The sequence below is a fragment of the Bombus terrestris genome, chromosome 16, assembly GCF_910591885.1.
Source record: "Bombus terrestris chromosome 16, iyBomTerr1.2, whole genome shotgun sequence".
Taxonomy (NCBI): Eukaryota; Metazoa; Arthropoda; class Insecta; order Hymenoptera; family Apidae; genus Bombus; species Bombus terrestris.
The window spans coordinates 3,498,357-3,516,164 of record NC_063284.1 but is presented as its reverse complement, the minus strand read 5'-3'; the positions used below and the strand labels follow the sequence as shown (position 1 = coordinate 3,516,164).

Here is a 17,808-nt window from a genome sequence, read left to right as displayed (position 1 = left end):
GCTATGAAAGCCAGCAAGAGGCTGGCTAAACCAGAAGCCTCCTTTTTCCTTGATAGTTGAACGTTTTAATACTTTTAAATGGGGAGGAAACGGGAGGCACGTTGAGGGCAGAAGCTAAGAGTTCTACGTGTTGTTGTACATTTCCTTTTTAATGGTTCTAACTCTTGAAACTTTATTGAAAGTTTAACGTTAAGAAAAAGAGTTTTTATCGGAGTCAGCGTATAAGGAAACTGTGTTTCCTGTGCTCCGAATGGCATTGGACCACGGTGGTTGCGAAATAACTTTGTTGAACGAAGCCTTTTAGTTTCAATTTCCTCCTAGAACTCCGGCAAAATATTGAAAAACAGCTTAGCTTATTTTTGTATGATTAAGAATATGATCCGTAGATTGTCATTCGTATACTTAAAAAGTTCCAAAAAAAAAAAAGAAACGAAGAAAGAAAATGCAAAGCACCACCGTTGTCCACAGTATCGCCGCAAATTGTACATAACTTGTAATTGAAAATATGTCATTATCACGGCACGTCGTAGACAAAAATGAGACTGACTTTTTATAGGTGACAAATTTTACGCGAACAATTTTAAAAATTGAAATTGCCTTATTATTATCAAATAATCGCTAAATCTTTTTTTTCTTCTACGTTCTTATTTCTCATTTCTTCTTCTTCCTCTTTGTTTTATTCTTTTTTTTTTTCTTTTAAATTAATCGCAGCGAAGAAACTGAGCTAATCCGTTTATAGTTGCAACTGCATTCACCGCAGGCATAACAGACATTGCACTTTATATTATTCGATGACGAACATGTAATCTCTTTAAAAAAAAAAAAAAGAAAAAGATTGCTGTCACGTTACATAGGAAATTGTTTTACTTTATCGACGGAATGTCATTTTGTCGCTATATCGCAATGTCGCTAATGTCATTTTGTTAACAACATTCATACGATCACATACTCTCTTTCTCTCTCAGTCTCTCTCTCTCTCTCTCTCTCTTTAATTCGTAGTTATATAAGAACTAATTATTTAAGACGAAATAAAATGTCTGTGAAAAAAGAAATATGGAGAGCTCTGCTGGTTGTGTGTTTGTTGATAGAGGACGAGAAAAAAAAACAGTCAGCAGATTGTTCAGAATGCATGATTATTTATTGTGGTCGCACTAAAGCCAGAACTTACCACTTTTTTCTCGTTTTTCTTTTTTTTTTTTATTTCTACACCCATGTACAAAGAACAATGAAAAGAAAGTTCAGTAATTGTTAACGACGTGAATGAAGAGAAAAGAAATGTTCACTGATGCGATTCACTGAGTACGGTGTTGCCCTTCAAAAGGCAGCTTGCGTTTGTAAAGCAGCAAAGTGCCCGATGACGAGCCGCAACGTAGCCAGTTCAGGATCATTTCCAAAATTCCAGAACACTCCTTGTGACAATACTGCAAGTAAATGAAAATTATTCCCCATTCAATGCCCAATTGTCACTGTTCAAATTCCAGATTCAGACTTAAACACTTTTACATTCTATGTAGAATTGATTTTTGTCACATCGTACACAGTAACACTGAGATGTTGGAAGAAGGATCAGAAACAAAAATCAGCTTGGCCCATGATGTACATTCTAGGGAGATTGTCTTTTGACTGAGTATTCTTGTGATTCAAGCAGGAACTTTATAACTGTTCAACTTGTACACCCACAGGATGCTGCGGTTTAGAGATTAGCCCAGCTACTTGCAAAGAGGAAACAGGAAGGGGCGGATAGCTGCACAAGATATCACCCTTGGTAGATTTATAGCTAAGCACAACAAAAGACATGGATATTTCCTTCTTCATAAATTCCAGGCTGAAATAAATAAAATGTACAATTTTCTGCAATTCTTCCTACGAGTCTCCTGTCATCAGATATTGGATGAAATTATATTTGGAAGTTTGATATGTATGTTAAGCCTATAAAATGGCATAAATTATAGATAACATTCTCTAATTTAAACCTGAATCTAAATATTTCAAAATAAATATTAAATGAACACACTTAGAACAATATCTGCAATATAAATCAATTGTTTTTTCAACTTTTTTCAATAATCCTAGTACCATAATTAGTACCAATTAATATCCAGATATTTAATTTACTGAAAACACATTACAGAAAACATTAAGGAACCTGGGTTAATAACCTGAAGCAACCTGAACCTGCAGACCTCCTAAGAAACAAATTACCCAATCCATTTTGGATCTTCTTCGCAACCCTGCTAATCAAGAACTAGGTCAATCTAAATTGAAGAGGACCTCCTCGACAACTTTTTTTCCTATATGAAAACGTCAACTAGATGAACATTGTTCGTCTAGGATCGATATAAAATGTAGATCAAAGTGATTTGAAGAGTAAGCCCTAGCATGGTAAGGGTCCTTTGACACATACAACATTTAAGGGTCAACTCAGAGTCAGTGGTCTCTCTCTTGACACGATTACAGAGAATTTTTCTAGTTTATTAGCCATGATTACCTTCATCCCTCGACCTGAACGGGTGTTTTCCCTCCCTTTGTTTTTCTGCTTGCCTCTTTTTCCCTGAGCAACACCCGCGGAAAGCCGGCGGCACTCCCCACTCGAAACGCTGCCGCCGGTTGGCATCAAGTGAAACATGAACATCTGCTTCACGCATGGTGAGAATGAGTGTTCCACGTGTTGCTGTATTTTTTCTTCCATTATCTATCTTTAAAGAAAAGCTCTAAGAAAATTTTGAAACTTAATATTAGACTTAATTTTACTGAAGCAAAGATCCAATTAGATTATAATTTCTTCGATAATCTTTCCTGCTAGATAGTGCAACACTGTAATTTTTTGAGATGAAACAATTTGATTTAGCATTAGCAATAAAAAAGATTTTGATATCAGAAAGCGTGTTTGAGTTGTCAATAAGAGATATGAAAAATGAGAAGAATATTTTCATGGTATGAAAATAATTTTAATAGCAACTGAAAAGAGAAGAGAAACGAGGGGAGAGATTAGCAACAAAGAAGTCTTTTCTTTCTCGGTAGCTAAACAACGTAGTCTGTAGTCTTCAGCATCATCGACTTCTGTGCTCACAGAGCGAACGATTGCGCAATCATGAGGGCCACGTGAGGCCTTTGAAATGCATTCAGTCGACCCGCTTTGACAGGACCACCTGGAATGTTTTTCTAGTAGACCGATAACAACCTCAGCTGCCTCGAGTTCACAAATAATTGAATCACAATACATGGAAAAACTATGTTTTGATGAAATTAATGGAATGAAAGGAAGTAATCTAAGAATTATTTAATCTATCATTTAATTTAAAAGTGAAGTTTGTTCATTTAAAAATACAACTTCCAAATTATCTTATTTTCTTTTTATTATTAATTATTAAATCTGTATATTAAATCGTGGTAATTAGAAATATGATTTGATGAAGAATTTGCATCGTAATACACTTGGAAGTTTACAATAGAGATCGTAAAAATGAAAAGAATTATTTGAAGAAAATGAAACCAGAATACGGAACCTGGTCTAACAACTGAATTCTCAGTCGGAAACGCTTTGAAGACTCCCTGGCAGAGCGGAACGAGAATCTTTCCGAGTAGTATTATTGTTGTGACCCAGGATGACTCATACACGTTACGCTGTATGTAGTTGATTTTTCTCGAGTGAATCAACAAGCTAGCGTCGATGCACCGTGCTATACGCTTGAGATCACTTTTCAGCGCAACTGAAAATGTACGTACATATTATGTGCTTCTAATATTTAATTTTTATTTCGAACGATCGTTTGTAAATTCCATGAACTGTGTCAAGTTAATTCAAGTCATACGTAATCGATTTGAAATTAAAAGGAGCCAAAAAAGAATATTAGAAGTAACGTAGCCAGTTGAGCCAAGCCTTGACCTGTCTGGAAAGTCCATTTGCATTCACGTTATAATTACTGTATGTGAGACAGCTGTGACATCCGGAACCGTATCGAACAATAACTTCATTGAAAGCCTTTGAATTTCTATTTTAATCGCCGCTGTTAGATTACCATTCAATTCTAAGTATTGTGAAACTGAAGAGAAATTTAATTTTACCTTTGAAATCCTAAATTGCAAGTTTGAATTTGTAGCTTTTACTACATATAATAGCTTAGATTATCAATAGATTATCTATGATTCTTTTAAAAATTGGCAATACTTAAAATCTGTTAAATTATAATAAACTATGCGATCTAAATATCAGATACAATTATGGAAGTTGAATTAAATAAAGGAAGTTGAATTACATGTATTGAGATGTAGCTGAAGGTAATAGAGATGAAAATCAGTTGATCCAGGAGATAGCACAGCGGCCCATATCCGTGCTTCATGGAACACCCGATAGATCAGCTTACCAAACACGCGTGGCCCACAAAAAGATATTCGTTTCCGCCCAGCGCGATATCCACGGGATCACAGGAAGGTTACAATAGCAGCTTTCGGACACTACGATATTAACGGATACGTTTTCTTCAATTTCGTTTTACAAGAATTATTAGACCGAACTAATAACTAATAACCTCTTCTCCTTTACATAAACAATAATTAAATGATTAAGAGGACAGAAACTGAAACATAAAACTGGACTGGTAAATAGAGACTGCTTCAACACTACACGGTCTGAAACGGTTTGAACCAGTTTTGTTGAGTGAGAAAACGTGCGAAATTGATGAAAACACAATGTACTATAGCCATCCAGCACGATGTCCCGAGGGCGACTGAACAGTGAACTTGATTTGCAGAACAGCTGCGGAGAAGGGAGGATCCCGAGAGAAAGAAACACGTGGTGCGGTTCTCCGAGTGAAGAGGGGACATTTGGACGCGGGATGCGTGGCTTCTTCTCTGTTGGCCGGCAAATGTAATTGCTAAGTGGATCGCGATGTGAATTTTGACCGCATTAATTTTAGTGCCAATGCGACTTTCAGACCTGCAACTCCTTTAATCGGTTCATCGATATTGTCTTCACGCTCCTCGCAAGTAAAACTGCTTGCTGTTAGGTAGGAAATACGTATGCTCTATTTCTAGAAGCATTGAAAATATTGTTCGTAAATAATTAGTCAAGTATCAAAGGGATTTATCGTGAACTAGAATCTCTATTAATAATGATTAGCGATTTTGGTTGTTAGCAATCCATTATATTTCATTTTTAATGCTATTAAAGGCTTTATTTGTAATAATTAAATGACTTGGTTAGGGATATTTATTCTAATATTTAATAGGTAAAATAAATCTCTATTTAAATTCCGTCTCTTCATGTACATTTATAAAATACAAATTTATATATATTGATATAGATCTACTATATTTAATTTCTAACACAACGAATTTGAAAATAAAATTTTAAAGGAAACAGAATAGGAACAGCATTTACATATAAGTTAATGCCTGATCAGAGGACACATTTCCATTGAAAATGTATCAACGTTTTAGAGTTGTCCAGAACCTACCTAAAAGGGGAGAAAAAAGTGTAGATGCGCGGCGGAAAAGTAAGATAAACAGAAGCATGTGAAAGAGAGAAAGCAATGGGGATTGGGAAAGGGTCAGGGGGCAGCGTCCTGAGGTGAGGGAGCAGAGCCAGGTCAGAGGAAAATTTGCATTTCCTGTTCACGATGAATAATGCCGCATGGAAAACCGTAGTTACCTGGTCGTCGAATTAATTCAATAATCCTCGAAATTTCAATAAAAAGGCTATTCGTCTCAAAAGCCATAGAAAAGAAATCGTGTTCGTGGTCATCGGAAATAATTTCACCAGCTATTCATTTATTTAACACCTTTATTTTTTATATTCTTCTTGTTCATTATATTTTTCATTTACTTATTTCTCTTTCTTCTTTAAGGATATAAAATAATTTCTGGAAGAACCATCGTAAATTCATACTGAACGGAATTCTTTTTCTGAAACGAGATGTGCAAAGGGATGTGAACTTGTAACTATTATTCTAGAGTTATTTCATGGGGTTGCTTCAAATGGAGGAGGAGGAAGTGGGAGATGGAATGTTTATGAGAATAGCTGTTCCTGCCCTTGGGGTTGTTGACCATACATACACCTACTTTTGTAGAAGCCTTTTTGTTAGTAGGTGAATCTCCAGGTACACAGAAGCAACACGTGTCCATTAACTAAGGGGAATTTTTCTTTCTTTATCTCGAAGCTAACGTTTTACGCGTTCCGTGTCTGTTCTTTGTGATTCGAGGTAATCCTAAATAAAATCTTCATCTAGGATGAATTTATCAGTAGATAAAGGGATTAGGGTTTGTTTGAAGAAATTTTTAAATAATAATAATTTTAATAAAAATATTGAAATTGAAGACTACGCGAAAAAGAGATTACAAGCTTATTTTTCTTAATTTTTTCAATTTTATAGTATTTGATGGATAAAGAAAGCTATCTTAATATGAAGTTAAAATAGGAAATTTTATAAAAAGAAGAGGATGAAATATAAAAAAAGAAAGACATTTAATTGTATAAGAGGCAATTTATATATCTGTAATAACTTATATAATCCACTTTATTAATACTTTGTTATACAACTAGACAAAGCCACCTGTTAATAAGCAGCTTAGAATCAATCTTAACAAACATTTTGTAATACATTCTATCTGTTATGATCATTGAATACAAAGAAATGATTCTCTGAGAATATAGATCAATTGATAAAAAAAAAAGAAAAATAAATGGAAAGATCTTAGAAGGAAATAATGCTATAACGGCCAACTACTCACAGAAATGGAGCACACTTGTCTCTATACAAAAAAGCACGTCGGAGCATCTGGAGTTTTGAAAGAGGGGCTAGAAGGGGCTTGTGTAAAAACTGTTTATGTAGCTCGCTTGCGTGGGAGCAAGATTTTGCTGTTTCTCAAGATGAGAAATCTTGATTATCTTGTGACTCGATGATTATCTTCTAGACTCGAAAATATCAAAAACATTAAAAAAATATATCCAATATGAATAAAAACGGGATACTAGGATTTACAAATCTATGTTCTTGGTGCATAAATTATGAAACATAAAAGTGCAATGAAAATAGATGAAGCTAATAATGACATCTTCTAATATTCTATAGTAACGGTCTTCGTTTTTAAGTATTCGTTCAAAGCTTCTTGACCCAGGTCCTTGCCAAAACCAGACATTTTGAAACCACCAAAAGGTGCAGCCACATCTGTCTTATTATATGTATTGATAAACACTGTCCCAGCTTCTATTTTCTCAGCAAATTTTAGAGCCTTGCTGATATCCTTTGTTAAGATACCTGAAGCCAATCCGTACTCTGTATTATTGGCCCTAGCAATCATTTCATCCATGTTCTTCGAGCTGAACTTGGAGATCACCATGATAGGACCGAAAGATTCTTCGTTTGCTATGTACATGTCGTCCTTGACATCTATGAAGATAGTTGGCTCAAAATACCAGCCTGGGCGGTTTAATCTCTTTCCACCATAAACTAGTTTAGCTCCTTCTTGAACTCCACGTTTCACATAGTTTAAAAGCTTATTCATATGTGCTTCGTGATTCTGTGGTCCATGGGCGGTGCTTCTATCTAGAGGATTTCCTATGGAGATCTTCTTAGTCTCCTCCACTACCTTCTTCACAAATTCGTCATGAATTGTCTCTTCCACAAATAGCCGACCTATTTAAAAGAAAGGAAATATATTCGAATTTTTAGTCATTTTTTAATTCTAATAATGTTTTTGTAAGAACATTTTTTTTTTATTATTTGAATACTATACCAGCAGCTATACAATTTTCTCCCTTGTTGAAAAACACACTGCTCATTCCAATTTTAACTGCCTGTTGAAGATCAGTATCTTCAAAGATAACTAGAGGACTCTTTCCACCTAGTTCTAAAGATACTTTTTTCAAGTTACTTTTAGCACAACAGCTCATTACGGACTGTCCAACCTGTGTAGACCCAGTGAAGCCTAGTTTTCTGACCAAAGGATGTTCACAGATAGCGGCTCCAGCTTCAGTACCACTCCCTGGTACAATATTAATAACTCCAGGTGGGAAACCAGCTCTTATAGTTAGCTCTGCGAATTTCAAAGCTGTTAAAGGTGAAGTTTGAGCTGGTTTCATTACTACAGTATTGCCTGCTGCCAGGCAAGCTGCCATTTTCCAGGAGAGCATCATGAGAGGGTAATTCCAAGGAGTAACTAGACCACAGACACCAATGGGCTCCTTTCTCGTGAATGTTAAGTTGCGATTTGGCCTGGCATGAGTTATTGGTATGGTGGAGCCTTGGATTTTGTCACACCAGCCAGCAAAGTACCTCCAGGTCTCTATGGACATTCCTATATGGGTTTTCAGAGCCAAAGTATATACTGCACCGGAGTCTATACTTTCAATGGTAGCTAGTTCTTCCTTATGTTCCTCCATTAGATCTGCTAATCTGAAAAGATGTTGAATATTATAAAATAACATTATAATAATGCATTAAATTATAAGATAAAGATGTACTAGAGGAAATTTTGAAAAATATTTACTTAAAAAGAAGAGCTCCACGCTCCCTGGCGCTAATCTTGCTCCATTCCCCTTCTTCAAAAGCCTTTTTGGCAGCTTTAACTGCCTTGTTCACATCCTCCACAGAAGCTGTTTCAACCGAACAGATAACACTCTCATCATGAGGATTAACCGTGTCTAAAGGCTCTTGACTACCATTCACGAATTCTCCATTTATGAACAATTGTCTAGGAAACTTCAAGACCATGTTGTTTGCTTGTATTTCCACGGCATCATACTTGATCTCTTTGGAAGCAGAGATACCTCTAGCTACAAGAATTACCATGTTAGCAAACTCAATGAACACTGGAGCCATGAAGACATCGACATTCTGCAAAGTCACTTTCAGATTGTCTTTGACCTCCTCTACCAGCCTCACAACGTCCATACTTCCTGCTCCTGTAAGAAAATATCAGATATTCAATCAATTAAATTTTATTACTGAAGTTTTAATTCTAAAATATTAATAGAAATACTCTTCCACATACCGCAGGCAAAGAAGTCAGTATCCTCGTCAACATCCGTCTTCAGGATATTCTCCCAAATACTCTTTAAGGTTTCTACGTTCTTCTGCTCTTCTTCGGTGAACTCGAGCGTAATTTTTTCACTCTGTTGACCGAATTTGTTGGCGACAATGGTTTTATTCCCAACCTTCATCCTCTTCACGTTGATAAATTGATTATCAATAGCCTTAATTAGCAGTCCATTTTCGTGCATGTAGCCTAGCCTATCTTCTACTTGTAATGCAATCCTGTCTTCAGGTAATTTATCATCAGTCCACAAGGTAGATCCAAACAGACGAACTTCTTGGCCGTCGATAGTTGTCCACGCACCTGGAGTGCTATCCAAGCCACGAATGAAGTCATGAACTTTCTTAGCAGGTTTGGTCCAGTCTATTTTTTGAAGTTCCTTTTTTTTCAACATGGGATCATAAGTGGCTCTTTCTTCTATTTGGGGGATCATTGGAGCGGTTCCTTTGGCCACAAGATCTACAGCCTCCGCCATGGCCTTGATACCTTCAGGATACAGGTAGTTTTTGTACAAAGAGTCCAGAGTATCATTAGGCTTTATTTTGCACGATCTCTGGAGTAAAATTGGCCCTGTATCAAGGCCATTGTCCGGCCAGAAAATGGAGAATCCTGCAATATCATCTCCTTCTATCAACGTCCTAAAGAGAGCATAAAAAGATGATGATTACTTGCAAGAAAATTGTATTATTAAAAACGACGATTGCGTAGTGGCGCCCGACAATTTATCAGTCTCTTTATCGGCATTCACCGATACGAGAAAGGCACGAATAAACACGTATCATGTGTTGCGATAATTTTGCACCCGATAATGAAGTCGAACCGGTTCTAAGATACGTGTGCGCTTCGATTGACGTTGTCAGCGTCTTGTTACGCGCCTCTCTCGCCACAAGTAATACCAGTTCGGCAGATAAGCGGCTAAAAAATCGCACAATGACCACCGAACGCTCTCATTTATTACATTAGTCAACTGCAATCAGGTAAAGTGTTATTATGGTTACTTCAATTCAGAGCAACTGACCAACTAATAGCACTAGCTCCCCGATGTCGCGGCAGTATCGATGGATGGTAGCATATGCTGCGATGACGAGGATGATTGATGACCTCCATGGGGATGAATTGACTGCAGAATGGAAGAACATTTAGGTCGACTTCGATTCCTTTATACATTTCTAAAATTTCCGGCAAAGGCATGCCTTTGCTTCTCCAAGACTTGATCTTGAAGACTGGAGTATTATCAGCATTTGCTGCCGTCGCTGTAAAAGAATGTTTGTTACGATGTTGGAAAATTGAGAGCTGATTAGTAAATATTTTTTGTAGGATTAATTACCTAGAGGATCCTCCCGATTAGCCTTGTCGGGAATGGTGAAGACTCCTGTGATCTGATGACCATTTTGCTTCAAGAGCTTGTAGACCTCGGCTGCGAAGGGGCTCTGGCCAATTATAGCCACTTTCAGTTGTGCCATTGCCATCTAAATATTGAAATACTTCAGTTGTCATTTATTTAATGATATACATATTTTACGTTGTTAGTGAGACAAGTATAGTGAAATATTAATGTAAGCAAAAGGTTGAAGAGATACGGATTGTGAGAAAAATCAGTTTTATATAACTAACAAATTACTATTTGTTAATTATAGATTATAGAAATTATGGAAAGAGACAAGTATAGTGAAATATTAATGTAAGCAAAAGGTTGAAGAGATACGGATTGTGAGAAAAATCAGTTTTATATAACTAACAAATTACTATTTGTTAATTATAGATTATAGAAATTATGGAAATTCAATAATTAAAAAATTATATCAACGAATATAAATAAGAATAAATAGAGAAATGAAAAATGAATAGTGACATATTAGGTATATATAGGTATATATGAAATTGCTATAATCACTGACTTCGTTATACTCGTCTCGCTAGGGCTTTATCCTTCAGCCAACCCTATACCAAACATTAAGCATCATAACAAATACAGTATAGTATACACCATTGTACATACCTATTTCCAGCGTTTAACGATATCTTCTAACTTTCACTGTACTTTCAAACAAACTGTAAAGAGAAGACAGTGTGAGGAAGCTGTGCAAAAGGAAAGTATGTTACAAGATAATAAGAAAAACCAAACCTGGCTCCTACTTCTATCTACCATGTTATTAAAATTATATGAACGCAATACCATCTACTATCACCAGAGATATTTCCAACATGCTATATGCTGTACTGCTATCGAATTGTCATTCTACTTTCCATTATTTATATTTATTTGAATTATTCGTATACCAAAGCAGTGTAAACATTGGTATCTATAAATTTCATATGATTGGCTTACTGCGTTCACGACGTAGGAACGTATCGACAAGAAGTTTTTTAGGAACAACATCAGAAAATTGACGTGGATGGTCCTCCGGCTGTTTTGTCCAAGTGCGTTCACTTCACCAACTGCTATTCAGCTACTGACGGCTGGTAAATGGCTGGCACTTGCGGCTATCTCACTGACCCCCGCGTTAAAACGCACAGCATTTATATAAGCTGGTTGTATCAGCCAGCAGGGTCAAGAATCGTTTTTTAATTCTTCTTTTCCTTATCTATACGGATCATTTAATATTTATATTTCGATTTCCCACATGGATTTTCCTAATAAGATTTCTCGTTTCAAAATATCAAGTTATTATACGTGTTATACGAAAAATATGGAAATTTCATTAGCACCATAAAGATTGAAACAAATCTGAAAATACACATAAAAGTTACGAAATGTTCAGTGCAAGTAGTTTTTAGAAAATTTATTCGAAAGACATAAAGCAGAAATGAAATACTCTAGAAGCAATTCATTTCCGAAAAAGGTGAACAACTTTTTAAGAAAAGACTAGTGAAGTTACAAATAGAAGAAATTCGAATTCTAGATAAATCATTTTTAATCTTTAGGGAGTAGGAGGGAAATCGAATAATATTTTGGTTATTTCTGTATTTGATTGTTTACCGTCATTTAGACAAGTGGTGTTTTCCGGTTATCTATATCGAAATATATATCTATAAATATCGATGTATTTCGGCTTTTGTTAAGATAATAGTAGTCGCTAATCGTTAGCTTGATTAATTATTATTTTGAAAATCTAGATATATGTTAAGAATTTTGGTAATTATCTGTTTTTGATGATAAGAAGTCGTTAATTTCGAAAATAATACCTGTCTTTAAGATGCAATAGTAACATCTTTTGTAAATTCAAATTGTTTATTATATTTTTATTACAGTGAATGATTAAACAATTATTATTATTATAATTTAAATTGTAAACAAATACTGTCTAAAGAAACCATCCTCTTCTGAGAATAAAGAGAATTAAGTCTAAGAGGATTAAAATCTTTAGTGTTCCAATTTGAAGTAATTCAATATCTTAAAATGTCTTAAATACGTCATTTCCAATATCTTAGATAAGTCAGAATGTTGTGAATCGACGCTTTATTTAAAATAAATTATCGTTAATTATAAGTCTTAACTAGTTATAACGAGTTTTAGTGAAAGATTCCCCTCTATCTATTGGTCATAGGTCACAGTATGTTTACATGATCAGTTTTACACTGGTTTTAGTCAGTTTTAAGTCATGAATGTTTAGATCTCTAACCGTGAGGAATGAGAAAATTATGCAAGCGATTCGAAGTAGATTATAAGTTGCAATAATAATAACACAATTTCATAAAGAGAGATCAGGGATAACATCGTTTTAAAAATATTATACAGTCTTTTATTGCATTTCCGATTTTGTACAAGTGACAATCATAAACAAATCATATAATATATACTACAACATATATATATATATATATATATATATATATGTGTGTGTGTATATGTATATATATACATATATATATATATATAGAATATATTCTTTATAATCTATATATATATATATATATATATATATATATATATATATATCGTGAACACGATTATACAAGTTATTCGACATTCAATATCTAGGGACTTTGAATTCTGATGCACCATCCAACACCGTAGTGGGTTTCCTTTTGTTCATAATATTTTGAATCTTCTGCCATTCTCTGTCTAATTCAGCTTTCTCGTTCTTTTCTTTGTTATACTTCCTTGTTCTTCTTCCATCAGCCATTTTTACACCATACTGAAATGCCGCTTTTGGTAAAGCTTCTTTGTTGTTCATATACTCGCTGTACTCTTCAGGTGTATCAAAATCCCACCTGCCGATGGGGCCTTTTTTGTTGCCAAGATCCATCTTGGTATAGTCTACTTCATCATCTGAATCATCTATTGCGTCCTGCATCTCGTCTAGCCCTGGGTAACATTCTGCATACCCTTCGGGCTCGGCAGCTAGTTTATTAAGAAGCGCTCCTTTCTTTGGAGCATTACCATCCGAGTTGGAAGGTGCAACATTCGGTAATTGTGGAGTGTTTGCTTTATCATCCGCGTCCAAACCACCTTCAGGCTTATCAAAGTAAGAGGCCTTTTTCTTTTCCCTCGGTTGATTCGGATCCTTCTTACCAATCGTCGGAACGTAGTCACCAATGTCTCCATAAATACTCTCGTCTTGTGGCCTTGGAGCAATATCCATGTCATTCATATCGTCAGGTCTAGACCTTCCGTCCTTATTCTTCTTTCCTTTCTTACCATGACGGTTGCCTTGGCGAAGATAAGACAATATTTGTGCCAATTTGTTTATTACAATGTCGTTTGTTGTTAAAGTGGGGGTATTATCTATGGTGGGCACATCTGCCTTGCTTCTGATTAAGGTCGTTGGTATATCTACATCCGTGTTTTCGTCATCCAATTCTATCACGTAAGCCATACGGCCAGGAGTGAATAATTCGTTTCTTTCGATCTGTTTGGATTTCATGGTCATAACTGTTCTATAAACATTGCGTCCTATCTTGGTTTTAAACTGCATTTCATCGTCTTTCTTTTCTCCTTCCTTCTTATCCTTTTTTTCCTTTGGCTTCACTAACTTCTCCATTTCTTGCTCTTGTTCGTGTTCCTTTGCTTCTATCTCGCTACGTACCTGTGGAATAAAATATTTTTTTAAATATATTTATATTCTTATAAATAATTTTTTATTGTAGATTCTTACTTTTTGGAGGAGAGCATAATCCAAGCCTTTCACCAAATGAGTATGCTCCATGTCACCACCCAAGAATTTTGATTGCTGAATCATCTGCCTCCTTCGTTCAGCTGCGTCCATTCCTGACTTTAAATCTGGTGCAACTGCACGATATGCACTAGCACTGTTCATTGGATCCTCTGCTTGATAATCTTGATTAGTACCATCTCTACGTTCCCTAGCTCTGTCTCTATACTTCTCTGCCAATTCTGCCATTTTATCCTCTTCTTGCTTTTTAAGTTTGGCATAGAAGCTCTTTTTCTTCCTTCGCAACTCTGCTCGACTACCACCACTAACATTAGGTGTCTGTGCAGTCTTTGCATTGGCATCTCTAGCAGTCCCAGGTATAGAAGCTGGAGTTGCAGATGGAACAGATGCTCTTGGTGTCATCAACAGTTTTCGGAAGTCATCGTTCGTTAAACGAACGGACATTCCCATGTCTTCCTCCGTTGTTTCTGGCATTTTAATTATTGTATATGAGTGTTCTAAAATGTTGAGGTTAGGTCATTAACGTCAATTAAATTTCTATAAAAAACGGAAACTAATTAAAGTTTCAACATTGTAGATTGAAGTATGTGTCTCACGTACATCTAGTATTGTGAAATGAATAATATTTATTTTAAAGAAATCGACATTTATCGCACAACTGTTTCGACAGATATCATAATCCAAAAAACATCACCTCCGTCAACAAATGCCGCAGCAGTACTGCTGTCTATCGGAAAGCGCCGTAAGTATTTTGAATTTGAATCTTCTTAAGTCTTATGTGATCAGTCTTATGTGAACTGCAATTCTAGTTTCCGATTCTTTCTTTAAATAATATTTATTTTAGATAATACAGATAACAATATATTATAATATAGATATTATATTATATTGAATATGCTTCCTAATATGCTTAGGAATATGCTTCCTAATAAGTACAAGTTTTAGAAATTAAAAGAAATTACAAGGAAACGATCGGTCGTTTCTAGACTTTAAAGACTTCGTATTTGGCATCTATGCAATTAACAAAATGCATCATCGCTTGTCCTAATTCAGGATTAGCTACGTAATGTTGGAAGCGTGTGATTCCGTTGCACGCAGCACCGTATTCTCCATCTTTGTTTATTGCAATTACAGCACCGGTGAATGTAGGATAATGTTCGGCAATCCTTCTGATCGCTGTGGTGGCAGCTTCAATAGGAGTCGCGCCACGGCGCATTTCCTCTACAGCCAGGAAACTAAAAAAATATTCTCAGGTTGAAAATTGCACATAATTGAACAAGAGTACATCTTGATTAGACTGTGGATGTTTTCGCAATTATATATCTTCATAAACGTAACTAAAGAGATAGAAACTAAATTTATCCATCTATTAAATATTATAGTGAACACTTTACTTTAGATCTTTTAATTATTTAGTATTTTTTTCTATTATATATTCTATATATTTTTATTAAAAATACATAAATACCTAATTATGATAGTTCATTGAATAACCTTCTTACCTTGGCAAAAAACGCATCATTATATCTCCTTCACCAGTTCCAGCTGCCGCACCAACCCTTTGATCAGCATATGCGCCTGCGCCAGCTATGGGGGAATCCCCAATGCGGCCAGGGATTTTATTTCTAGCTCCATTCGTCGATGTACCTGCTGCTATATGTCCATTCAAATCTATAGCTACAACTCCGATCGTATCGTGGTTTTCTTCGTTCACATGTGATTCATGCTCCTCCACATTGTCTTCCATGATATTTGCTACACGATATGGGCCACAAGATCTTTTTGGGTCCGGAACTACGTTCTGAAAAAGTAAATATATGATTTTAGGCGGACATTTATATATAATACAAATATATATGTATGAGATTTATTTTCAGCTTCCTTGGTTCTTCTTTTCTGAAAAGAAATATTCTTTTCTTGGACTCTATCCTAGATGGAAGATTATTGGTATACCTTCCAATAATTGGGTTGACAGTTGTTTGATTTCCAATCCAACCACATTTTCTTTGATTCTTCTGTCTGTAAAGGTTCTTCTTTGAATCCCATCTCTACAGCGAATTTTGTAGCCAGTTCTCCACCAAGCAAAGAATGTTTGGTGTTTTCTAAAACCTTACGAGCAACTGAAATGGCATTTTTCACATTTCTTAATAGTCCTACACCACCGACATCCATTGTTACTCTATTTTTGGGTAAATAATTCAATTAGAAACAATAATTTGCTTAGGATATATATGTAAGTGAATGAAAAATATACCCATCCATGATTAGAGCATCCAGAGTTGTTTCTCCAGATTCATCTGGACTGCCTCCATATCCTACAGTTTTCCTACATCTTTGCTCTTCACAGACACTGCAACTTTCTTCTATTGCATCCAAGGCACTCCTTTTCTCATTGTTCAAAACATTCCATGCTGAAAAGAAATTATCATTATAATATTGATCCTATCTTTATAAACAGAAATGTGTAGTTACCTCTTTGTGCAGCATCCTTATAATCCCAAGTAATGACTACCAGAGGAATACTCTTATTAGAGGCTGAAGCTTTCTGACAAAGTGTTAACCAAACATATGCAGTCAAATATACAATCAATAAGGACTTCATATTTGAAGTTTAGTTCAAAAGCTACTGATAAATATGAAGTATTTGAGAGTAGATGATCTTTGTTCACAGAAAAGGTGGGGATATATCTCTCTGATGTCAGGCTATGTACATTTATATTGTTTTAACATAATGCTTCTCAAGTACAGAGTATTAATAATCTTCAAATGTTATTGAACTGTGTTAGACCTATTGTAAACATAACAAATGAATAATTCTCATGCAAATTTATGTAATAATTATTTAGATCGTTCTAGAAATGTAGGCATATACGTGTCTATATGTTCGTGTTACACTATATTACATTAAAATATAAAACTTTATCCCCTCTTATGGAAAATTTTGAGATATTGAGTCCAATGAATGTGTTATGATTAATCGTAAGTCGTGTCTTATCTATAATGCATTTTCCTATGTAGTATAGTTTCGTCTAATGCATAGAAATTTATCGAATACGATTATTAATTAATTTATTTATTTTCATGATTAACATGACTTATCTAAATCGTACTAATTACAAAAGGTTAATGGAAAATTAAAAATAAGGAGTTACTTATATTAAATAGTAGTAGTTTAAAAATACAATTTAATTTCTTTCAAATGCTGTTATTAATAATTATTATGAGAATTGATTATTGAGAAAAATTATTATGAAAAAAATAATTGGAAAATGTAATATCACACATAAAAATAATTTAATTAGATAATAGGGAAATTCTAGACGACTTACTTCGCTTGATTTGTATTAATATAATTTGTCGACCAATGAGATAACCGAATTACTTATGTCGCTAATTTACTATTTAATTCCTTAAAGTGAGATCATGCTTCGTTTATACTCATTCTTCTCATAATTTTGTATTGTATTCGATAAGGAAATTATATGAAACAGTCTTGATAATATTTTGAAGTTGATCTAAACATGGAAGGGTTCGTTGACATGAGCAAATTGTAATTGTTGCTTCGCCTATTGTCATTAAGGAAAAAATTGAATTATAACAAATTATTCAGAATATCTTTATAAATCAATTGAAACTCGTTCTACATATGATAAAATAG

The 17,808-nt window shown here is 34.9% G+C and overlaps 3 protein-coding genes across 7 annotated transcripts; all 3 read right to left on the bottom strand.

Annotated features, from left to right (window-relative positions):
• Positions 1-6,497: 6,497 nt before the first annotated feature.
• Positions 6,498-11,543, bottom strand: LOC100649608 (cytosolic 10-formyltetrahydrofolate dehydrogenase). Of its 4 annotated transcripts, none has more exons than XM_003403040.4 (8): positions 11,363-11,521; positions 11,033-11,085; positions 10,361-10,502; positions 10,052-10,286; positions 8,992-9,671; positions 8,488-8,902; positions 7,735-8,393; positions 6,498-7,634 (listed from the first exon to the last, which is right to left on the bottom strand). In XM_003403040.4, the coding sequence occupies exons 3-8, from the start codon at positions 10,500-10,502 to the stop codon at positions 7,057-7,059; spliced, it is 2,709 nt and encodes a 902-aa protein (XP_003403088.1). In that variant the 5' UTR covers positions 11,033-11,085; positions 11,363-11,521; the 3' UTR covers positions 6,498-7,056. The 4 variants fall into 4 exon arrangements, with proteins under 4 accessions (XP_003403088.1, XP_012175084.1, XP_048268982.1 ...); XM_012319694.3 differs by lacking the exon at positions 11,363-11,521 and adding an exon at positions 11,159-11,356; XM_048413025.1 differs by lacking the exon at positions 11,033-11,085 and having other exon boundaries at positions 11,363-11,543.
• Positions 11,544-12,753: 1,210 nt separating this feature from the next.
• Positions 12,754-14,895, bottom strand: LOC105666942 (protein Red). Of its 2 annotated transcripts, XM_012319695.3 has the most exons (3): positions 14,751-14,895; positions 14,133-14,647; positions 12,754-14,063 (listed from the first exon to the last, which is right to left on the bottom strand). In XM_012319695.3, exons 2-3 carry the CDS (start codon positions 14,622-14,624, stop codon positions 13,005-13,007), a joined length of 1,551 nt encoding a protein of 516 aa, XP_012175085.2. In that variant the 5' UTR covers positions 14,625-14,647; positions 14,751-14,895; the 3' UTR covers positions 12,754-13,004. The 2 variants fall into 2 exon arrangements, with proteins under 2 accessions (XP_012175085.2, XP_048268986.1); XM_048413029.1 differs by having other exon boundaries at positions 14,133-14,853.
• Positions 14,896-14,997: 102 nt separating this feature from the next.
• On the bottom strand, positions 14,998-17,614 carry LOC100649792 (N(4)-(Beta-N-acetylglucosaminyl)-L-asparaginase). Its single transcript, XM_012319697.3, has 6 exons — positions 17,480-17,614; positions 16,623-16,938; positions 16,405-16,561; positions 16,104-16,329; positions 15,653-15,951; positions 14,998-15,385 (listed from the first exon to the last, which is right to left on the bottom strand). Exons 2-6 carry the CDS (start codon positions 16,750-16,752, stop codon positions 15,133-15,135), a joined length of 1,065 nt encoding a protein of 354 aa, XP_012175087.1. The 5' UTR covers positions 16,753-16,938; positions 17,480-17,614; the 3' UTR covers positions 14,998-15,132.
• Positions 17,615-17,808: the final 194 nt, after the last annotated feature.